We start from the raw sequence: 24,440 nt of genomic DNA, 5'->3' as shown, positions 1-24,440 counted from the left end.
TTTGTTGAAAGGGTAGGGATGACATGATTTGAACCCGTGACATTTTGTACCCAAAACAAACGCGCTACCAAGCTGCGCTACATCCCTTTCAATTCAATTCGTTTTTATAGTGTAATTGTAAAGAAATTTTTAATGTACAAATTTACAATTTGCTTTTATTCGGACTGTTCATATTCTGATAAAAATAAATAAATAAGGGTTTTCCTATATAATAACCCTTTTAATTTCATTTTTCCTACGTTGTCCCCCTCTATATAGCACTTTTTATCGTGTAATCCTAAATACATTTGTTATCCTAAAATACATTTGATTCCACATGGTAACTTTGCTGTTATCCCGTCGTTAACAAATTCCGCTAGTGAGACCCACTTTCCACTAATTAACATTTTTTATTGATTTGCATGTTGAAAAATGTTCCGTTAAGGGTTTTGAGAGCTATTTTAGTTTTTGAGGTTTCAAATTGTGAGCTCAGATTTGGCAAAAAAATTATTGTAAATGTCTTGTTTGCATATTAAAAAATGTCTTGATTTATGTGTTTAACTTTTAACGCCTATCCGCCCAATTACCATTATACCCATTACTTGTAAGTTAAATTGACACATATACCCTTTACGAACATTGATGTTTTTAGAGGAGCAACTTCGCCCGCTAAATTACCTAAATCCAGTATTCTTCTCACAAATTACACCACCACAATCTCAACCACAACAAGGAGGCAAAAGCTTCCTCGCTCTTCCAGACTTTCTGGAGGTATCCCATCCCATATTCATGGGTCCGTTCTTCTTCAACCGTTGAATCTCTTACTCGAAACTTTGGCTCTTCTCACTGTTCAACATACCAATTACCTATCTTAGCGGAAACTCTAATTATTCGAAAATTGATTGATTCTAAGAGATTTGCTTTTGGACGAACAATTGGGAATTTCTCTATTGATTGTTATCTGGAATTTCTAGGGTTTTTGCTTCTGCTCTTAGATATCTGCGAAGAGTAATCGACTAGGGTTTTATTATGGAAGGTGTTAATCGAGATGGGGAACGCACATTTAGGGTTGCTTTTAGCGAAGAAGGAGCCGTAAAATTGGCAGGCCGATTGGCGGATACTTTGAAGGACTACATGGGTGATGATGTTGATGATACTCTTGTGGTATGGATTGTATTTGATTGAATTATATTACTTTTCGGATCTTTGATTAATTTGATTTATTGCTTTCTATCTGCAATTTGGGTACTAGTGTTAGGTTACATCGTCAACTCAAAAGATTATTACGATTGCTTGGTGTGATCTCGGTGTTGTTAGAATGAATGGTACTTAACCCCTTTGCAACTAACCATTGTTAGAATGAATGGTACTGAACCCCTTTGCAATTGACCACTGTTAGAATGAATGGTACAGCATGGTAATGAACCCCTTTGCAATGGAAATATAGGTGTCTATCCTCTTCCAGATTGAATTATGATTTTATGATTACATCCAATCGAAATTTTCTGAATTTTCTAGGTAATGTAGGTAGTGGATGTTGCATCACCAGACCTTTTATTTTTCCTTTGGACTCTAGACCCTTTACATGCCTAAGTCAAAGGAATTGCTTTAGCATATGTCTCAGTTTAATTAGCTTTTCACTTGACAAGTAGTCTCTGAATCATGTAAGCCGTGACTTGCAAACTATATATGACTTACTTTAGTAAGTCCAGTAAATGGGACATCCCCTAGTTTATTTTTTCACTGTTATATGTGCTTGCTTGGACTTGCAGAAATATGTCATTGTTCTACTGGGCAATGGCCGGCGCAAGGAGGAAGTCAAGGAGGACCTGGATGTTTTTCTGGGCGATAAGAGTGATTCTTTTGTTACATGGTAATGTTGCTGTACTTTTATAAAGTGTATGTAGAAGATACCATCAGAATTAATTCAACCTATGTAATGATCGATTTTCCCTATTTATGCAGGCTTTGGGACCATCTTGCCACTTACTTGGACCAGTATGTAGGATCTCATCAGTCTTGTTCAGATGAGGTGGCAAAAGCTAAACCTGAATTGGTTGAGCAGTCTAGTAAAGATGATTCCAGTCACCCAGTCTCAGAACCTGTTAGAGGAAAGTCTAGCAAGACTTCTAGAAGCCGGCACAATAGGGATTGGAAATCACTTGTGACAGATAACCTTCAACCTCCTCTTATCCGAATCTCTGTTACAAATAATATGCAGAATGAAGAGAAAACCTATCCTAATGCTTTGCATACCAGGCAATCTGTTTCACCGCAACGTACTGTGCATAGGAAAAGAAATCGTCCCGATGAACATCCTCGGCCAAAGGTTGGTGATTAATGCTGTTTGTATTAATGTTTTCCCCCCTTTTTCTCTTAGTCATACTCTGTTTCTACTTGCTGCATAGGCTTTTTAATTTTGGTGCTGGGTGTTTTATTGAGTTTAGAGAACCAGAGAATTTCATAATACCCTTCTAGTTGAAACTTGTAAGCTGAACTGAAGTTCTTATGAGCTATTTTTGTAAAAAAAAGAATTGTTTGGAGGGTGTCTGCTTGTATCATGTATTTGTTGTGCTTATTATGGATTTTGCTTGAGCAATTGTCTCTGGCCTGCGCTATGGTTGGCTTTTGTTATAGCACTAACTGTTAGAGAAGACCTGCACTATGCTTTATGTTTCTCTACTTCTCCTGATGCAGTTATTCATTTTGGTCAGAGAGAATTACCTCGAGCAACTATTGCTGCACCCAGAAGGCTACTTCAATTTGCTGTTAGAGAAGCAGTTGCAACTACAAGATCCTCCAACTCCGTGTCAGAGCCAGCACGAAAGCGATTACGCTCTGTGGTCTCTACGCCCACTGGGAATTTGACGGAGGAAGTTAGTCATAAGAGACCTCAGTCAGTGACAAGGTTGCAAAGCTCTATGGCAACTGCAATTAAAGCTGTTGAAGATGCATCCAATGATGTCAAAAGGGTAAGAACTGGAAATGTCTTTGATAGACTGAGTCGTGGTGATGGAAGCTCTGATCAAGTATCATTTTTCAAAGAACCTGCTGTCCAAGATGAATATGACAATTTTGTTATTCGCAACAATTCACGTCAAAGGTATCTTCAAACAAGAGATAATATTCAACAACACATTGTGAATGCATCCATGATGGACAGCAGCACTGGCCTGGCATCTGATTCTGCATCTGATAATGAAGGATATGATGATGTCAATGTTGTCGGTGCTAGAGGAGTTGATGTCTCTGAAACCGGCACTTCTGCTAAACGCGATGATTCATTGAGGGTGCATTATAGTGTTGCCCAAAATACTGAAGGAATGACACGTCAATCACAAAGAAAAGAACAAGAATTACCAGCTTCTGCGGCTAATACCAAGCATAAAATTGTGAATATCTCAGTGAATGTAAACACTTGGAAACCACACCATTACCAAGCAGCACGAGAGAAACCAGGAGTAGAGACTCTACAGTCCTCACAGGAGATTGGCACTGGAGCTGGCAATTCAAATGTTCGATTAATGAAGGAAAATAGCAACTCAGTCACTGTTTATGGAAATGTAATTATTTATTTATTTTTGTGAGTGTGTCCTAGTTATTTTCTGTGCTCATTTGCTTTAATCTTGACTAGTTGGAATTTATAAGCTGCAATTTCATTGATATCAGGGTTCACCTGCTGCAGACACCCAAAAAGAAAACCAGAATACTGTGGGGTCAACTGCTCCTGGTTAGCTTTCTACTTTTCTTGACTGAGATATGACTCCTTTCTGCCTTCTTTGTTGAATATATGTAGTTGCATTTTGCCTGACAATTTTCCACTACCAGGGCTGTATTCAACTGGTCTTCCGTTGGAAGATGCTGATTCCCGTACAATTTATGTCAATAATGTAAGTTTTGTGCAACTAGTGGTGGTATAGTTTCTCATTTTGGATCGGCAAAATCGTGCATGTTTGATTTCTTAACTGATGCTTCATTAGGTTCATTTTGCTGCTACCAAGGACACACTGTCTCGGCATTTCAATAAGTTTGGAGAAGTGTTGAAGGTGATAATTTTAACTGATGCTGCAACAGGACATCCAAAAGGGTGAGGATGCGTGCTTGTTAATTTGCTTTTATAAATAATTGAACAGTTTTTTTGCTTATCACAAGTAGTTTAATCCACGTTGCTGAAGCAGGTCAGCTTATGTGGAGTTCATGCGAAAAGAAGCGGCAGATAATGCTTTGGCATTGGATGGGACATCCTTCATGTCGCGTATCATCAAGGCAAGTTGTTTGGTTATACATCTGTCTTTATAGGTTTTCTACTCTTCTGTGTAGAGCTGAATATATTTCGAATTATAGAGTTGCAGAAGATATAACACAACACTTTTCAAATGTTCAATTAGGAGATTAAAATCTGTGGATTCTTTTGGCAGTAGTGGTATTTCACCCCCTTATAATGATCAGAAATGAACTTTATGAATAATTTCTACTTGTGCATACGACATACCATATTTACTTAAAAATTAAAATCATGACTTTCACCCAACTGCTGTGTCCGTGTCGGACATCGTGTCAGATGTCGACAGTCGTTGGACACACGACGATACGTCTCGGACCGTGTCCTACTGTGATACGATCCGTTGTGCTTTTTGACACGTCACCTTATCTTTTCATTTTTTTTTTTCAAAAATGGGAAAATTTAAGTTAAGTAAGATAGATTAGGTGATTGTTAAATAATAGGGGTGCCTTCATAATTAGCTCATTGTTATATGTGAACTAATAGAGCATTATCATATTGTTAATATGATATAGTGTGATCTAATGAAAGGACCGAACGACAATATAGGACTAGAGTGGAAAACGAAATCAATTAGGCAAGTACTTTACACCGACGTAATTTTGTAATATTTGCAATTATAATTCGACGTGTAGGTCATGTATATATGAATTTTAACATCTCGTACCTGTGTCCCCTATTTTTAGATTGACGTTTTCCTGCATTCGTTTCGTACCCGTATCCGTGTCAGTACCCGTTCTCGTGCAACCTGTCTTAGCTACTAAGTTGTCACCTTTAATATATCTCAGGTGTTTTTAACCTTCCTATTGCAATTATAGAATAACATACTTCGGTTTCAAGGATGAGATAACTAACCCATCTCTTGCATATTTTAGTAGGTTTAAAACCTTTTTCTAAGGGCTTGTTTGGCATCATTTTTTGTTTTCAGTTTCCTATTTTTTTGAAAACCAAAAACAGAAAATAAGAAAAAGGTGTTTCCACTTTTCTGTTGTCAGTTTTCAAAATTATCATGATTTTAATAAATTTAAATAATTTTTGATTCATTATGGGACATATATCATATGCTTTAAAAAAACAAAAAACCAAAAAACAGAAAACCACAGCAATACCAAACGAACCCTAAGTTTTTTCCTTTATTCTATTTTGTTTATAAATAGTCGAGTTCACTAGCTTTGCTTATTGGGTCTCATATTTACAATTTTGACTTAGAGATTCTCAAATCTTGTATATTAGAAGCTGACATGTCTAGTTGTCAAACACAAATGCATCTCTGGATTCCCCCAAAACTCCTACATATTGCTGATAATACATGTGCTTTGTATCCATGTGGGACACCAAAGACCGTTCTTTCCAAGCATAGCTCGCTTTGTGAATTTTTTGTCAGCATAAAACGCCGAGTGCTTATAATTCAATGTTTGTGACATTATCAAATATAGTGGTAGACGCTATTATCTTTAAGTATGGTTTTGAGGTTTCTAGTTCCTTTTGTGCCATTGAGCCGTAGGTTCAGAACCTAACCTTTTGCTATTCTACAAAGGTTATAGTATTAGGATTTTTTCCTACTTCCCATCTGTGTGATTTATATATCCTTTAACGTGTTAGGTATTATAACATTATATTTTTTTCTTAAGGCTCAGTTTTGACAAAATTTCTTATGTTGCACTCCTCAAAATCATATGGGCTTAAATCATCATTTAGCCTGTTTGACTGCATGATGTCTTGATCATTTGAAAGAAAACTTTAGTTGATAGGTCTTGATACGGTCATGATTGATGAAGGGATATTAGTGTTATCTAGATTAGTGTATAAAAAGGCTAAGGCGTAATGAGGCGATGAATGTCTTGCTATGCCTAGGCGTGCTTTGATGCAAAATTTGCTTGTATGCGGCTTAGATGTGCCTCAATTGCGCCTCAAGTGTGGCTCATTTGCTGAAGGTGCACCTCGCTAAGAGTAAAAAAGCCGCTCTACCCTAATTGCTGAGCACCTAAGCGTAAGGCGCTCCTTTTTATACATTGATCTAGATGTTGATTGATTTGTTGCTATCAAGTTTTACTTATATTACACTATATTATTTACGTACTTCCTTTTTTTCAAAATAAACTCCTTGATTTGACATTTTGCATTAGTCACATAATCCAATTTGACCAAGGTTAGTGAAAAATTGACAAGAATAATCCCAACTTTGCTCAATTCGCCCAAAATAATCCCAACTTTTGATTATTTTTTAATAATCCGAGCTTTACTATGAATTTGCTTCTATTGATCCCAACCGGTTATAAAACTTGTTATAACAAGTCACCTAACACGTGTTAGTATGTGATTGGTTAAAAACATATTTTTTAAAAAAATTAAATTAATTAACTAAAAAGTAAAAAATAAAAAAAATAACTTTAAAAAACTAATAAAAATAAATAAATCCACAACCATCCCAGCCACTGTCACCCAGCGGCTGACCCCTACCTCGGTTGCCAGCGCTGGCTAGCCACTCCCTAGCTAGCGCTGACGAATTTCCCCCCTCCCCCGTCGACTCATTTCCTCCCTCCCTCGCCGGCAAAGCCTACCTCACCTCTTTCCCCTTCCCACAAACAACCTTATCAGCCTGCCACTTCCCCTCCCCCAAATTCCTCCACCGCGACGCGCCACCCTCATCCCCTTTCCCCAATCACATAAACACCCCTCCCTCCCCGAAACAACCCCCTCCCTATTCGTCGTCCCCATAAACCATAAACCCTACCCAAAACAACCCAGAAAACCCAAAATAACCTAAAAAATCAAACGGAAAGGGGAGAGGGGTGGGGTGGGCTTCGCCGGTAGGCGAGGGGGGAAATGAGCCGGCGGGATTAGGGGAATGGGCCAGCTAGGCGTCGACTGTTGGTGGGCGGCGGACGGCGGTGGTTGGTTTGGTGGGCTTCGCTGGTAGGCGAGGGGGGAAATGAGCCGGCGGGATTAGGGGAATGGGCCAGCTAGGCGTCGACTGTTGGTGGGCGGCGGACGGCGGTGGTTGGTTTGGTGGGTTTTTTTTTTGATAATATTTGTTAAGTTAGTTAATTAAATAATTAAATCAATAATATAAATAAAAATTAAAATTAAATTTATTTTTGACCAATCCCGTGTATATTAAACTTGAAAAAGAAAAATTTACCTATTCAACGGGCTACGGGTCACCTGGGACCATTAGAAGCAAATTCATATTAAAGTTCGGATTATTAAAAAATAATCGAAAGTTGAGATTATTTTGGGCGAATCGAGCTAAGTTGAGATTATTCCTGTCAATTTTTCCATATATATATATATAGATATATCATGTGGACAATTGTTGCTGGAATCGATTCAATATGTAGTTTGTGATTATTTATAATTGAAGATACTATCGGTCAAAATTTTGCATTTGCATACTCTGAGGCATGTATTTTGTCACTTAATATGATTTATTGGGAGTTGGTAATGGTATTATTGGATGTTTTCTCTGATTTTATTATGGCAATTAGCAAGATGATGGAGGTAAAATGTTAGAAATAAATAATGACAGCTGACAAGTAACCTGCACTAAACCAGTAATAATAGTATTACGTGAGAGTGAGGAGTGGGGGTGATTTGAGTTCGCTGTTTACACCCTTACTAGGTGACGTCATCAAATCATTACTAGGTGATTACGTCATTGACTTGTGATCATATTGTTGATTACTGTTAAGATGAGTGAACGAGTGTAGATGCTTAGGAGGTTGGGTTCCCCCCCGCGCGATAAATCCAGTTTTCTTTGTTAAGATGAGAGGGGGAGAGAGAGAGAGAGAGAGAGAGAGAGAGAGAGAGAGAGAGTAGTATGTGGTGTAGGGTTATTTTCCCTTCCCACAAATCCAGTGCTGTTTGGTGACTAATTACTGTGATTTCAGAGTAAGAGTGTAGTATTACGGGGTTGGTGTGATACTGTGGTTATATCAAGCGGTAGTCCTCTTTTCTACTTGCAAAATTTATCATCTTTTTGCTAGGTATGATGAGTCTTTACCTAAAAAGAGTTCTCCTCACTGTTTGTTTTTTCCCCCCTCACTTATTGTAGTCCTGGTTAACAAATTTAGACAAGGAATGGGTGTAAGCTGATAAGTCTAGATATGATAAAATAAGTTCAGAGCTAATAAGATAGTGGCCAATTATAAGTTCTAATGAGGTCTGATGAGGTTCAATAAGGTAGGTGAAGTTTAAAGGTTCATAAGTTCAGATATGATACAATAACGACTAATATATTCATTTAAGATAAGTTTAGGGCTAATAATATACAATAAGATGAGTAAAATTCAGGTGAAAGAAACACTACCTAATTAAGATAAGTTAAAGGCTAATAATGTGTTTTGTCTTGGTTTGCTCGCGGAGTGTCAGATCTACGCGTAGGGGTAAGTTGTGCCGATGAGGTGTGAAAATTAGGCACTTGGTTTAGAAGCCAGGTTTAAATTTATTTCGTGAGGTCTTGAAGATGCATCTGCTGGTTTCTTCTTATAATAAAAAAGAACGGAGTTTTAATTTTCATTGGGTAGGATAGGGGAAATGTGTTGGTACTGTATAAATATAAATGCTGAGGTTCAGTAGCAATTTGGTGGTGCTTGTTGATGGATGGGGGTCGCCCTTTTCCTCTAATTTTCTATGTATTAATCTAAATATAGGTAGAAAGTACTGTTTCATGTAGTGATTTCTGTTTTGTTTTTTTTTTTTAAAAAAAATTGATACTTGTTTTTTGTGATGTTACCCAGCCACACATTTGTTGTCTTTGTGTTTCCCTGCTCTCTGAATTCAGGGGTCTTGATTAGATGTTTCTAGCAGCCTTGTGTATTTCTAATTTTTTCCTTGCCTGTGAGTTTGATGGAATCATCAAAACCTAGAATCTTGTCACGAAATAAGTGGTGTGGATATGATTGTATATTTTTTTTCTGAAGGATGGATATGATTTACTATGATTTACTGACAATTTTCTGTTATTTTGCCAGTTATGCATATGTGTAACTGGAAGCAAAACCTAGCATTAAATTTTACTCGATTACGATTGTACATGCTCTAAAAGTAAAATATGCGTATTCAGGTTATGAAGAAAAGCTGTGTCCAGCAAGAAGCCAACCCTGTGATGATGTGGCCTCGTATTACTCGTGGTTCTCCCTTTGCCGTTCCTAGATTTGCACAATCTCCCTTTCCAAGGGTTTTTCCTGGTGCATATAGAGCACGGCTGCCTGTTAAACCAGGTATGAGGAGTATGCAGTGGAAGCGGGATACCCAGCAAACCTCAGTGGAGAGCGTGGCTTCAGTTCCTGGAAACATAACTGCAGGGCGTGGTCTCACCTATATCCGTACTGAAGCCAAGTCAGACGGAAATCCTGGCGGGCTGTAATTAATTGCTACATTTAGGCTTTTTTGTGGAACTTAGATCCTGGTTTACATATTCAACCTGTTTAGCTGGGGTGACTGCTTGGGTTAAAGGAGAGACTTCAATTCCATTAGTAAAAATAACCAAAAAAAAAAAAAAAAAAAAAAAATACAAGAGAAAAAAGAGGTTTTTGTTGTTAAAGAGAAAGGAAGACGTTGAAAAGCCAGGTAAATGATTGTGCACAACTTTGCAGGTTGTTGAGGTGGATACAGATGAGTGATTTTAGTAAATTGGTTTGTTTTTTGTTGATTGTACTGAATGGTACAAGTAATTTCACAAGCAAAGAGGGGGGGGGGGGGGGGGGTGATCAATGGAACATGGATGAAATGAGAAGTTTTTGGATCCCTTTTATCGCTACTTCATGGAAGTTTGGCTTCTTGTTGAGAGAATTGGGACTAACATGATGTGGGAAAGAGTGGATGGAAGAATGGCTTTATAGCCAGCCATTTTATCTATTTTAGAAACTTTTTTTTTTTTTTTGTAAGGTACGAAACTATTTTTGGGACAAGAACTTTCTGAAGAGTATTTGATTAGAAAAGCATCGCAATGTACAGTTACAGTATTTTTAGCATCTTTGATAATTTATTGGTAATATTGTCAAAAAAAAAAAAAATCATTTCTTGGTTATTATGCTCTTTTATAAATTATAATTCTACTTGTACATTCCTTCAAAAAAAAAAAAAAAAAATGAAAATAAGATCCTAATCATACGTATTGGATGTTGGCTTCACCGGCTGTGGCTAGTGAGCTCATGAGTCGCTCAAAGATAAAGTCCATTTGGTGACTAAATGTTCAAGTCAATCCTAGCAAATTGGTAATACATACGGAGTTTGCTCAGTTAAGTAGAGGTGTCAAAACTTGATCCGATTGAAAACGTTCGATTTAAATTTTAATTCTTGTGAACACAATGATTTAACATATTTCAATTTTGAAGTAAATCCGATTCAACATGTTCTTACTAAATCCAACTCCTGTAGTCATGGTAAGAGGGATCCCGTTACGGTCAACCCAGGAGAGGTAAAAAATGTAGAGTAGGCAAGTGAAATACAACTCCTGATTTCCTGAGCATTTGAATCTGATTAGGAACTCAAAGACGGTGGTTATTGGTGAAGTGGTGGTGCAATAAGAGCCAATCCACCATTGACGCACTCAATTCAGCCGATCCTCTGCAATTCTCTTCTCTTCTCTTCTCTTCTCTCATTTATAAATTAAGATTATACGTATTTCTATCTCTCTTCATTTTCATCACCAAAAATGAGCAGAAGAAGCTTATTCGCTCGGACTCGCAATCTCACTTCCCTCTTCCTGAACAACCATTCATTTCTCCGGCACTATCGTCATTCTGCGCCACCACTCCACTCCACCGCCACAACCTCAATCACTAATCACTTTCAATATCCATGCCTTCCAATCGGAACTACAATGGCGCAATTGCAGCAGCAGAAGCTCCTTCATCATCATCATCATCATCATCATCATCTCAATCTTGATCTTGATTTCAACTTTGACAAATCGCCGAAAACAGCAATTCTCAATCAACGATTTCACTACTCATCCGAATCGACTCCGACTCCTAACCCTAGCCCGAACACGAAGCATCAGGAGATTGAAGGTCCAACAGTGGAAAAGGATGAATCGCCTCTCGCAAACGAAAGCAGGGAAGTAACACAATCTCTACTCAAAACCATGTACAGTGTTACCGGAATTCTTGCTTTCTTAGGTCTGGCTCATTTAGGCATTGGCACATACTATTGCTACTGTTATACCAATGCTGCTGCTTCTGCCACTACTACGGCTAATTCGTCCGCTCAATTGTTTGTAATGAGTGCTCTGGCTTTCGGGTTCCCGTTTTCGATGGCCTTTATGTTAAGGCAGTCGCTGAAATCCATGCATTTCTTTCAGAAGATGGAGCAAATTGGGCGTCTCCAGTTATTGACTAGTACAATGCAAATTTCCAAGCAACTCCGTCTCTTCTTTCTTCGACTTCGTGCTATTTCTTACTTATGTCTTGCTGGTTTGTGCTCCTCTTTCATCTATTCGCTTTTCTATAATCTTTGATTACTTCAACAATACTAGTCTTTTATCTTTTCGTTGCTACATTAATTAATGTACCTTGTTTTACTAAAGGAGAATTCTTGTGGATCAATTATCATTTCTTTTTATCTTATTTTAATAATCCATGTTAATGCTTTCCTTTTTAGGGATTGAAAAGATATCATGTATGTTTATATAATTTTACTCCATATCTAATCGTATACCGAATTTGGTGAAGGTAGCATTGGGTTAATTTGTAGGATTCAGTGTTACAAAGTTAGTACTCCCTCCGTCCTTTTATTGGAGTCCCATTTTTCTTGATTATGTGAGTTATAAATGTTAGAAATAGGTCTCTAATTTAGGGGCGGAGGGAGTAATATTTGATGTAGTCTGGGAATCTAGAAGTTGATACAAGATTTTGCCAAATTATGTTGGCTGAGCAAGGTAGATGGGCTTCTAGCAGGTATATTATTATACACTCATGTCCTATTCATGTATTTGGCATTTAGTGGAAGCCATGATATAAATAAGTTATGAGGATGTCATGTAAAGGAGTCAAGTAGATTGCTCCCCAGAAAGTAGTTGATTCAATATCAAAAATATTATCAATAATGTTACTATGATTTATAAGTTTATATTATTATTACTTCATACTAGGGTATAAATAATATTCCAATCACATCTTTTAGTCTATTTTATTTAACATGGACAGCAGGACAGGTACCCTTTAATTTTGTTTTCAATGATCAAATTCAAACTTTCCCTAGCTGCTTCTAGAGAGTATAACGCAAAAATCAATGTGTTTCACGAATGTCTGATTTTGTGATTTCTTACAGTTGAATACCCCACTATATTAGTGTAGGCCTATGTAATACAAATTGTTGCTGCTATAATTGGTTCTTGTTTGATGCTTGCCTCCCTCCCCTTCTGAGGTGGAGATTTGAGATCAGTTGCTCTTGTCAAACTGCTCTGATTGCTGGCTGGATCACTTTTATCAGCCAGCGTGTGTCGTATAAGGGCTAAGGAGGGACTGGAGGTTGTACACTAGCAGCAGGACAATATTGTATATGGTAATGGCTCCTTCGTCTTTAATTAATGGTGTTGGTGGTAGTAGTGCAGTCCAAATAACTGAGTCATCCTACATTTTCCCCCCACCTGCCACCACCACTCCACATTCATATTCTCTCCCTCTGACTTTCTTTGACATTCCTTGGCTTCAATATCCTCCACTCCAACCTCTCTTTTTCTTTCAACTTGCACATGTACCTGTTTCTTTTTTGGAATTCAGTTCTAACATCCTCCCTAGACTCAAACACTCCCTCTCGTCTGCCTTGCAATATTTCTTTCCCTTTGCCGGTAAACTCACAACTACACGTTCTCTCCTAGATAATCTAAGTTTCTTGACGGAGAATGGGAAATCAGATTCAGTTGGTTTTACTGTTGCGCTGTGTGATGCTGATTTTAATGATTTAAGCAGCTATGCCTACAAGTCTGCTCATATCTTTCAACAATTGGTTCCCTCATTGCCAACAATTGCGTCCTCCACTATCATTGCTTCCCCGGTTCCTTTATTAGCCATTCAGATCACATTCTTTCCCTCACCTTCTTCTGGTTTCTCCATTGGCTTTGCTTCTCATCCTGTGCTTTGTGATCAGAGGACCTTCAGTAACTTCCTTTACACTTGGGCTTCTTTCTCCAAGTTTGGTCATCTAAACTTTTCACTTGCCCCAACCTACCCTGCCTCCTTTGACAGGTCTGTGATTCTCGATTCTAATGGACTTCAGTCCATAATGTTGGAGCAGTGGTTGGGGTTGGAGTCCCATCCAACCGTGTCCATGAAGATGCTACCTCCTCCTCCTGCTGCTCATGTCTCACTCCGGTCCACATTTGTCATGGGGTCAGCTGATATTGCTAATGCTAAACGATGGTTACAAGCTCAGTGTGACAAGCTTAACAGATCGTACCCTGTTCTCTTGTCACCCTACGTCGTCACGTGTGCCTTTGTGTGGACCTGTTTCTTAAGAGCCCAGGTCCGAAACAGTGTTGTTACTAAAGCCAAAGCAAAGGGTACGATGTACTTTGGATTCATTGCAGGTGGTATTACCCGTTTACCCTATCAGGTATCTGCTAAGTATTTTGGTAACTGTGTCGGGTTTGGACGGGCACTAGCAATGAGGGAGGAGTTACTGAAGGAAGGTGAGGGCATGTTGGCAGCTGCTGATGCAATTGGGCAAACTGTGAAGATGTTGGACAGTGATGTTTTAGGAGGAGCTGAGAGGTGGATATCTGAATGGCAGACATTAATTAAGTCTGAAGATCATATTCATGTGGTTGGGTCGCCCAAGGTGAACCTGTATGAGACGGATTTTGGGTGGGGGAAGCCAAAGAAGATAGAGGAAATTTCAATTGATGGAACCAGAGCCATCTCTCTTACGCAGAGCAGAGACATGAAAAGTGGAATTGAGATAGGGCTGACTTTATCTAACTTCATTATGGACGATTTCCAATCTATCTTCACTCAAGGTCTTCGTGTTTTTGCCCAGTGAGGCTGGCTATCCTTTACTTGCTTGTCCGAGAGCGTTAAGAGTTCAAGTTATGGCGTTGTACAGTATGTATTCCATTGTCCAGCATCGTTTATTGCAATAAGTAAGCCTTATTGTTAGACTTTAGACTGTCAAAAACTCTCCCCTGATCATAGCTTTAGGCTATATTGTTCCGTTCTTTCGAGTGTTAATGAAAAAATAACTAACTTTAAATAAAATTCTGAAAACATTATCTCAAGTATAAAATAAATTCAAAAAATGGGAAAAAATTTATGGGAATTGAAAGAGAGATACAGTATTATACATGTAAATATTAATTTGTGTAATTGCTTAACTAGTTTTTAATCTAACAAATTACTCGTATCATTTATGGAATCAACAACCATTACAAATTAAATTGTAGTTTATTGTGAAGTTACATACTAGACAAAATTAAATACGAAGGTTACACTTCTATCAAAATAAATAAATAAATACGAAGGTTACATATAGTAATATTCATTTCAATAAAAATCAGTAATTTTAAAGAAGAAATATAATAGAGATTCAGTAAAATTAATTATCATCCAATAAAATTAATTTTAGTTCATTTTTAAAAAAATGTTTCAGATTAGAAAAATAAGGTTTTTTTTTTTTTTTTTTTTTTTTTACCCTATTCACATTTTCCACTTCGATTAATATTTGGTGTTTTATTTACAAGGAAAAATGTAATAATATGGAGCACCGTTATACTCATCTCAATGTATAAGTGTATAACTTCTGAAAATCAACAATTGATCATTTTTAAATCAATGATGTCAATGTATAAGTGTATATCCTTTGTGTTGCCACATTATCACTATAATTTCACACAAAAATAGATCATATAATTCTCAAGTTATGCCAATTAAAAGAATGGCTTCATTCAATACAACAATCATATTTCTAATTGTTCACCTGAAGGTAAATTGTTATGGCAAAACTGCTACAAGATTAAGACATTTCCGGTCCCAGACATAATAAATATCCAACATCACACTTTCATTTCACAACTGAAACCAAAACAGCTTGCAGCAAATGGGACCATGATTGGCAAAAATCATGTACAAAATAATGTTTACTGAAACTTGTATTACAACCTTACATTCACATTATCCTTTGCAGATGGAAACTTTATGAGAGGCCACCCATTGGGACCTGTAGAAGTATAATCTTTATGTAATTTGTGTAAAATTTCAATACATCATGCCTGAGGTCGATCCTGCCACAAGTTTTCGCCCAATATACAAGAATCAGCGATGTGACAATGTATGCAAGAGAATGATAAGGAAGGAATAAGGCAAGAAAAAAAAATAATAAAAAGAATCCAAGGCAAATATTTTAACTATCGTATATAATGCATTACATATTAAAATACATCAACAAATCTGTATCCATTCGAGGTTCAAATGCTATTACTAAGAAACATAAAGGAACTAGAACATGTGGTACTTTTCTGCAATGTTGGTCTAGGTGATAATCACATTAAATGAGAATGCAAGTACGACAAGTAGCTAGGCCAACACTGGAAATGTCATCAAGAGAAAATGACGTGCAAAATAATACTCCGTAACTCCCTCCATTGTTTCTAAGTGACACAATTAACAATTCCCTTTTTGAAAACATTATACACCAATTTATTTATAATTCTCTCTCATTTGGTCCCCGCTTATATCACTCCCCATGGTCACTTCTACACTTCATTATTTCTCTCATTTTACATCCTACGAAGTACTCCATAAATTCTCCTATAAACCACCTTGCCTGTCCCTACCAATACACTTTATACAGTTCTCCTAAAAGGCTAAAACTTTTTGCAAAAGCTAGTAAATGAGGGAATACCCTTTGTTTTTGAAAGTTCGACTCGCTTAATCGCTTGTTATTCATGTGGTCAAAATAAAATAACCTTGACTGTTTTCAACTTTTTATAGTTTTCACTCATAATATAGCCAAAGACATTTATATCAGGGCACAAGAGAAATCATTTGTTGAGGATAAGGAGGCGCTAAAAAATTGTTTAGCCAGTCAATTCATGGAAGTAGGAAGTATTCCAGGCATGAGGCAGCAATTAGGATATCAACATTTTGTGTCGAATGGGTAGGTATTGCTCAGATTAAAATATAGAGAAAGCTAAAACGTATATTATGTTATGAGAAATACATTTACCTTCAGATGCATTGGAATCTGATATTATGATTCAGATACTCCAGAATTTACATGTTTCCTTAAGATTCATACAAACCTGAAAGCAGAAAGAAAAATTTGTTAAGCACCACAATCAACTCACAGCATTAAGACAAATTCCCAAAATATTCAAAATAAAAATCTGGCAAGTAAAACCCCCAATGTAAGGAGGTTAAAATTAACACAAGCTAAAATCATCTTTCTAAATAAATAACCTTATAAGTGGTCATACTTATAAGCACCAAACCATTCCTTCAATTTTCATCTTTTCCACGAGCTAGAGCATCATCTTCCAGACCATGGCAATACCTCAATACCTTTAATGGCCAACCTACATTCCTCAATTGAAGTTGAAATAACCACAAGCTAAAACAATCTCTTCTCCACACCCAGAAATTAAAATTTGACACACGTTTTCCAACTACAAATTTATGATGCCTCCCACCCTTCAGAACACAGCTGCAAGGATCAAGAAATACCACTAGAATGTATTTGATGTTAACTAGAGAAACTAGAGAACACTTAGGTGTTAGCTGATATTGACAAGAAAGAAAGACAATTTGTGTTGGCTGACAACTTCAAGTTCCCATCCTATCCACTCAAAACACATTGACAGCAAATAGTGGCATAGTGCACATTGTTAACAAAAAATGATCATGTCAGTAATTGTTTGCAAATATGATGTGAGGCCGGTGTGGATTTTCTTAAGCCAAAAACATCAAACTCCTTCCCCTAAATGCCACAACCCTACATGGGATGGCTGCCATCTCAAATTTGGAGGTCAAATCCTACTGCAGTAATGCTACTATCAAAAGGTTCTTTCAAAAAACTGATTGTCTGTGCGTGATGAAGACACTATAAGAATGTGATTAGATGGTAAAAGGAATATAATGGCAATTTACTAGTCACCATGGACTATAATCCTTAATTCTTTCCAACAGCACACCTAAGTACTGCATATCCAGAGTTGCCCTCAGTTTTTCCCTCTACAAGAAGAGTTCTATATGGTAATGGCAACTTAGTTTCTCAAAGGTTATGGTGGAGCATGAAAAGATTCAAAGGGTGCCAGTCTACTGGATTGCCTATACATCATAGTCCAGTAAATCTTGCATTAACAATTAGGTAAATATATGTAGTCCAAAAATAGCACTCACACTGGAAACTTTCCCAAACTTGGTTCAGCTTATATGCAAATTTCTGAGGAAGTCCGCAAGGCTGAAATCATTTAAATCAAAGTTAGCTATACAACAGGCAAATTTTCAAATTGATATTCAAGAAGGGAAAGCTCCTCACCTAATATTTTTCGCTATTACAGTTTCACCATCAGCAGCCCCTAGATGACGTAGCACAACTTCCTCAAGATTGCCATCACGATATGAATGCTGAAAGGAGAAATAAAACAAAAAACCGGGTTATCTAGAATCCAAACAACGCAGCACATTAACAATAACTGGAGTAAAGGTTAGCTAGTTCAGAGACTTATCCTTAACTCTCAAAAAAAAAAAAAAAAAAAAAAAAAAAAAAAAAAACACACACAACACTCACTGTAACATCATTCATAAAAATTAAGTTGGCAAATGATATAGAATATGCTAAAATACCTAGACCCTAGTGTCATATTCGGATAAAAAAAGGTGTTCTCCATTCACACGCGCACACAAAAAGACACCAGAACAGACTTGGATTTTATTTTAAGAGAGCCAGAGAGGAGAAAGAAGGATGTCAAACTAAAATTTGCAAAGCCAACTGAGACAAATAAGAGATTTCAAAACCTCGTCGCTCAAAAAATTGATGCCTTGGTTAGGCCTAATCACCAGACAAAAGCTTAATCAGGACTACTCAAAGTACCAAAGAGGACTCAAGATCGTTGTCCAAGCTGGATGTCATGGTTCTGAGTGCTGACAATTCTTAGAATCCGAAGAGACAATTGTTTTCAGACTTATCAAATTTTCAATGTTCTCCCAGTCAGGCTCTATCATCAATTAGCCAAGAAGCATTATAAAGAAATCATAATATACTCTCATACATAGCTAATAAAGCAAGCAGAAAAAAAAATATATGGATCAAATACTGAGCACTGCAAAAGAATAGAAATCCACTTAAATATTGTCCTGAGTTAATCAGGTTCAAGTAAATGGCAAAATATTGTCCTGAGTCTCCTGGCGATAATTGTTTCTCCAAGATGGAAACAATAGCCGTATACTACCAGTAAAGAAAGCAATAAACCTAAAACTTCTTTCAGCCATGGACCTAAACAAATAAACTATGAAGACAGCTGCTGAATTTTCAGGACACTTTAGCTTGAACAAATCCAAGTAAACTATTAATGCTGTGCTTCAAGTGGATTTTGGATCTAGTGAATGTGTAAAATTTTGAAGTCATCAGCAATCAATATGGCATCATAACCAACTGTGAGTCTATGATGACATAAAACGGTCTACAGGTTTTTTTTTTTTTTTTTTTTTGAGGAAACGGTCTACCAGGTATTAAAAAGTATTTATAATTGTCTTTTCTATAGTTAAGGAAAACCTTTATCATTATAATCACAGAATAATTTTCTCCAGCTCTTGAAGCTTTGGTCAAATGGTCATTCACTCTACAATTGTAAGAGGCAAATTTTGTATTGTCATTGTTTACATTCTTCCCATTCGCATGCACCACAAAATATATGTTTATAAAGTGGATTTAATGAATATAATAATGTACAAAGTGAATGAGACATCCAAAACTTGGGTGTGGTTGTACCTAATTCCAGCATTTCTAGGTACACTTAAATTTATACATTGGCAATGACACATTATTCTATTACTCACCAATGTTGTCTAATTTAGCTTCTTCTTATGATCCTATCATTGGATTGATACCAGAGTTCACAATAAGCATAATAAATATATAAGCTGGCAATGACACATTATTGGATCCGCCTTACGATCATTATCATCTTCCAAGTTTTCATACCACATTTACTAATACATATTTAAATTTCTTCTCCAAAAATAAAGCCACCCAGACCATGTGTTGGTACACAACAAGGTACCTTACTCACAAGTTGAGAGCAATTAATGGAAAGCATAAGATGGAAAAGCTACTAACGTTTCAGAGAAGAGACTTTGTTTAGATGCAAAAGCTGCTAACATACCCGAGCTAAACTTTGTTTAAATGGATACGTAAAAGATGGAAAAGATTTACTACATCATCGAGAATTCCTCTGACCAAAATAACATCATAAACAGCAGGAAGGAAGCAGACAAGCAAGCAATTGTAAATTAACTATTTTACCCTCCAATTCAAAGAAGCAATGGTGAAAAACCCGCCATCCCCACTGAACAAAACTTGTTCCACCAAAATGACGCAGAAAAGGCAGGGTGTTACTTAAGAGAGCGACATAATAATGCATTGACCATCACGCGAGATGAGGTCTTAAAGTAAAAAAATGACATCCAAATTCCAAAGTAACTGCAGTACTACAAGGTTCCAAAGCCTAAACGAATAAACTTGCAAGGATAATTGATGGTTGTTCATACCTTGTAAAAACAACTAGTTCCGAAAGGGCATGAACCACTGCCGAAATCAAAGTACTTGCAATCAATGGACCTGAAATTCGAATAGAAAAACATAAGGTAAAATTGTAAGACTAAAAACCAGAAAATAATACCAGAGGACAAAGCAACTAGGGAGGACAAAAAAAGATAAAAATTAAAAAATAAATACGGCAAGGCTGTAGGAATCAACAAATATACACAATGTCAAGAAAGAACACAAAAAGGGAACATGTGCATATACTTGCATCCAGAACGCAATGATATCAGCTAAATTCAGATGCAATACTGTGCCTAGCCCAGATACCTTAGATATCTATTTTTGAGCAGCAAAAATAATCCATGTGACCACCATTCTTATCTCCTTTTACCTATCTTTGTCTTTTTGTTTGTGTACTGAATACAGATAATTTCATAAACAGAGAACTAGACTGTTAGAGTATCCTGATTAACTTGGATGTTCAAGATTAATAAACTACGATGCTTGCTGAGTGGAAGAGCAACTCTTTTGTTCCTTTACTTTAAGGGGGATCCTGCAATACACGAAGGCGTCTTACCACTTAATTTTTGAATCACAGAGTAATATGATTGAGACAATCAAGAAAAGAATGCAGAGGCAAAAGCGCATCTCAAATTCAGGTTTTCAGTAGACGAGATAAGAAAAGAATTTTACAAAGTTGAAGGTGTTCTGGAAGGGTAAGAGTACCTGGGATATGCTAGCATAACGATGACATGAATGCTAGTTTGCTACTAAATTACTGAATACTAGGTACTAACCTTGAACTCAGGCAATGGAACCAAGGAAGGAGTGCCTCCAGGTATAAAAAAACCTAGTCTTATGTTAGGAATCCAATTTAAGATTTTCTATACCTTAAAGATTTGCCTCAAAAGGTTTAAACATTGACTCCATTATTTTTTTCTGTGGGGTAGACATGAAATTTATCAGGTGAGATACAGAGTGATGTTTATTGACAACACTACACTAGACAAATTAATTAAAAAGGTGGACAACATACTTTTAGTTTTAGTAGATGAAACACGGAAAGAGATATTATAAAAATTTCAAAGAGACAGAGGGTCAGTCGGAAATTGAAGGGTATTTTTTTTTTTTATATATATTTTTTTTTCTTTTGTTTTTTGGAAGTAAATTAAAGGGTGTGCTACTGCTATAGATTGAAGATGAAAAAAAGAGAGGAAAAACAGAAAACTAGAAGATATGAGATCAGTTATGTACTCTTTTTTAAGTTTTTTACTGGACAGTTTAAGTATATAGATATGAGATCTACAAGGCCTAGTTCTATATAATTTGTGGGATGCACTTATAGTTTTCATCTTTATAGTTTTCAAGCAGATTAAGAAATTGGAATATATTATTTTGGAGGTTGAAAATGAAAAGGAGTACTAATTGAGTATTGGTGAAAATTGGGTATTAATTACCTATGGGTGTGTAATTGAGAAATGGAACAAAAAAAAAAGGATCTCTTTTCTCTCCAAAAAGGAAAACAACAATCAAAAGAACTAGATCAATCAAAAAGGAAAACAAGTAACAATCAAAAGAGACGGAGGTAGTAAAAATTTTGCTACTGCCCTTTCTGGTCCCTTTCTCTCCATTGGTTTGCTAGAACTAGATCTCTTCTAACACAGCATGAGTTTAATTCCCATTACATGTGTAGTTGACACAGCTAATCCCAAAAGTCATATGGAGACATGGAGAATTATGGACATTTATAAATTCCACTAGCATCAATATACCAATCTAGTTATAACTCATTAAGTTTTTATCACTCATAAAATGACCTTTTAAAAAAATGGACCAAGAAACCCCCCAAAACTCAAACCTCAGAAAAAGAAATAAGATTTGCACCAACCAGACACAGGCAAACAGCATGAAGTATATCCTGTTTGGATGCAAAGGCCAAAATTTACCAAAGAAACTCACCTCTACTGGCTCCAACTCTAGATGCCATCATATTTTGAACAAACTCAAACAAGTATTAACGAGAAATGAGAAGAAAATACTCACTTAAGCTTGGCCATGTAACTGTCAACAATTTCATCTTTTTCCTCTTTCGAAAAATACCAAAGCACACTTGGAATGACAAAATACGAAAGTTTGCGACATATAGGACAAGCCCTCAATGTGGAATTAACATCCATTCCAGAGGTTGGTGAGCTGTTACGCCAAAATCTGATGCAAGTTATACAAAATGGGTGGTCACACTCTGATAGCAAACCAAACTTCCGTTCAGAGGCTGCTGTCTTGGCGAGCACACGTTCTAAGCACACGCTGCACTCTATCTCTTGACTGCGTTTTAGTGCTTCAAGGTGTTTCTGCATTTTCTCACAGGTTTGAAAATGTTCCTCCCTCTCTTTAGGCCTATAAGGATGCAGGCAGTGTTTTCCACAAGTAGGGCACAATTCCCCGTGAATATGAGGACACTTCTCCCCCTTGGGGCAGTGTCCAGCAGCAGCAAATGAGCAAATAACTTGATCAGCCAGTCTATCACTCCTAGGTTGAGGAATCAAATCATCTTCCACAGTATCAGAGATATCAGACTGTTGACTCCATGCTGCTTTGTTGGGAGGAAAGAATTGTCTGCTTGAAGGCGACAGTTCTGGTTGAAAAATGGAGACTGGACTGACTGGAGCCATCCCACTCATAGTTATTTCAGGGGTTTCTGTTCCGGAGTAGGCAGTTGACGACGATGAAGCAGATGACTGAGGTTGAGAAACTTTAACATGGTCATATCTACAACGGCTTCCATAAGCACAAGCTCCTCTCTGATAAAAGGTACAAATCTACAAGCAAGCACAACAAAAGTGAGCAAGAAAAAACTGTAGGAAAGAAAATGGATAAGAAGTTAAAATACATAGAAAATGAAGTGCGGTAAGAATCAATTACATTGTTTGCAGGAGCGTTCCAATCATGCGCATATTCACAATGCTCCCCTTTTAGACATGCTCCATGCTTAAAGAACTTGCAGATAAGCCTATAATAAGTGATAGTTATGTTGACATAAATATCACAAAAGCCGGAATTAGCCTAAGGTTGATCAATAGCGCCATAACGTGATCACGGTGAAAAGGAAACAACAAACAAACAATGCAGCATAAGAGCAATAATAAATACTGAAATAGCAAGCGAGCGTAATGTCTGAAGTTTTTAATGAGTTTGCATAAGAGCGGTACAGGGAGAGAGGAAGTAAAATTCAGGTACAAAACCATTAAAAAAAGTCGTAGAACAACAGTACACAACAAATTTAGAGGCACCGCAGCTATTGAGCAAGGGAAAAATCGAAAGATATCTTAATCTTAATGAAACTGCAGAAATAAGCGAAGATGATAGGATTGGATTGTTGATTAATAAAAGCGAAACCAAAATCAAACAAGTATACAGAATCATATTACCAATAAACAATAAATGTAAAAGAAAAAGATTGATAAATAACGAAAATACCATCAAATTAATTGATTAACCAATATGAATTCCAATTTTAATTCAATTTGAATCATAAAAACGAAAATTAGAATAAAATTGATCAAAAATCAACGAAGCTCAATATCAAGATTCAAGAGGCAGTTCAATTAATCAATTGAAAGATTACAAATAAATATGATAAAAATAATTATCATCTAAGAATAAAAATTAATGATAAACAGAAAGTATACCTATTGGACATGTCGATAATCAAGGAAGAACAGATTGAAAGAGGAATGAATTGAGGAAGAAGATAATGTTATTCAGCTTTCACCATTCAGGTTAGGTTTCCGTTTCTTCTCTTCTCTTCTTCCTGAATTTTTCTATTTTTTCAAACCCAATATTTCTTTTTGTTTTTTAATTTTCATTATTATTTTTTTTTTTTTTTTTTTTGTGATATTTGGAAATGCGGGGAATTGTTTTGGCGGTCGATATGAGAAATTGTAAGAGTCCAATGCTCTTCTGTAAAAGGCCCAACAACGACACTACCGGCCCGATTACAATTGTGGACAGTTAATTTAAGACATGTTCTGATTTACTGAACTTGGCTAAATTGAAGTGAAATGATTGGAGTTGAACTAAATTGAACGGAATATTTTATGAGAAAAGGAAATTAGAAAGTGAACTGAACTGAAGAGAACAGACCCTTAATTGATTAATAAATTTTTTTTATTACTCCAAATTTAAAATCCCGTCAAATTTTAGTGAAATGGGTGATAACTTACCTTACGACTTTGATCTTTATTATTAATAAGTTTACGTTTTTTACTACAAAGAAATAATCCGGAGTAACAAGTTTACTTCATGTATATACCAATTATATAAAATTATTTTCTAAGCTTTATATTCATCTCATCTAAAATTTGCTACAAATAGTTTGTAATACTTGAACATTAAAACCTCTTCTTTTAACTCGATAAAATATACTCCGTATGATACATGAATGACTTGATATTGACCCAATAATAAGATAAAAACT

The 24,440-nt window shown here is 36.5% G+C and overlaps 3 protein-coding genes across 4 annotated transcripts; 2 read left to right on the top strand and 1 right to left on the bottom strand.

Annotated features, from left to right (window-relative positions):
* The first annotated feature begins 647 nt into the window (after window positions 1-647).
* LOC145592925 (uncharacterized) lies at window positions 648-10,255 on the top strand. The gene is made up of 9 exons (XM_081649445.1): window positions 648-1,143; window positions 1,752-1,852; window positions 1,945-2,308; window positions 2,694-3,542; window positions 3,649-3,709; window positions 3,808-3,869; window positions 3,960-4,066; window positions 4,158-4,245; window positions 9,327-10,255. The coding sequence occupies exons 1-9, from the start codon at window positions 1,009-1,011 to the stop codon at window positions 9,627-9,629; spliced, it is 2,070 nt and encodes a 689-aa protein (XP_081505571.1). The 5' UTR covers window positions 648-1,008; the 3' UTR covers window positions 9,630-10,255.
* Window positions 10,256-12,772: 2,517 nt separating this feature from the next.
* Window positions 12,773-14,286, top strand: LOC145593146 (coumaroyl-CoA:anthocyanidin 3-O-glucoside-6''-O-coumaroyltransferase 2-like). Its single transcript, XM_081649654.1, has one exon. The coding sequence runs from the start codon at window positions 12,773-12,775 to the stop codon at window positions 14,243-14,245; it is 1,473 nt and encodes a 490-aa protein (XP_081505780.1). The 3' UTR covers window positions 14,246-14,286.
* An 800-nt stretch (window positions 14,287-15,086) lies between these two features.
* Window positions 15,087-23,846, bottom strand: LOC145591367 (putative RING-type E3 ubiquitin transferase C3H69). 2 transcript variants are annotated; one of them, XM_081647800.1, is made up of 8 exons: window positions 23,653-23,846; window positions 22,886-22,973; window positions 22,007-22,782; window positions 19,969-20,038; window positions 17,738-17,826; window positions 17,599-17,659; window positions 16,427-16,502; window positions 15,087-15,482 (listed from the first exon to the last, which is right to left on the bottom strand). In XM_081647800.1, the coding sequence occupies exons 1-6, from the start codon at window positions 23,661-23,663 to the stop codon at window positions 17,623-17,625; spliced, it is 1,071 nt and encodes a 356-aa protein (XP_081503926.1). In that variant the 5' UTR covers window positions 23,664-23,846; the 3' UTR covers window positions 15,087-15,482; window positions 16,427-16,502; window positions 17,599-17,622. The 2 variants fall into 2 exon arrangements, with proteins under 2 accessions (XP_081503926.1, XP_081503927.1); XM_081647801.1 differs by having other exon boundaries at window positions 15,087-15,418.
* Window positions 23,847-24,440: the final 594 nt, after the last annotated feature.

Source organism: Chenopodium album, chromosome 18 (assembly GCF_948465745.1).
Source record: "Chenopodium album chromosome 18, dcCheAlbu1.1, whole genome shotgun sequence".
Classification (NCBI taxonomy): Eukaryota; Viridiplantae; Streptophyta; class Magnoliopsida; order Caryophyllales; family Amaranthaceae; genus Chenopodium; species Chenopodium album.
Note: the sequence above shows the minus strand (reverse complement) of the source record. Positions and strands in the feature narration are given on the sequence as shown.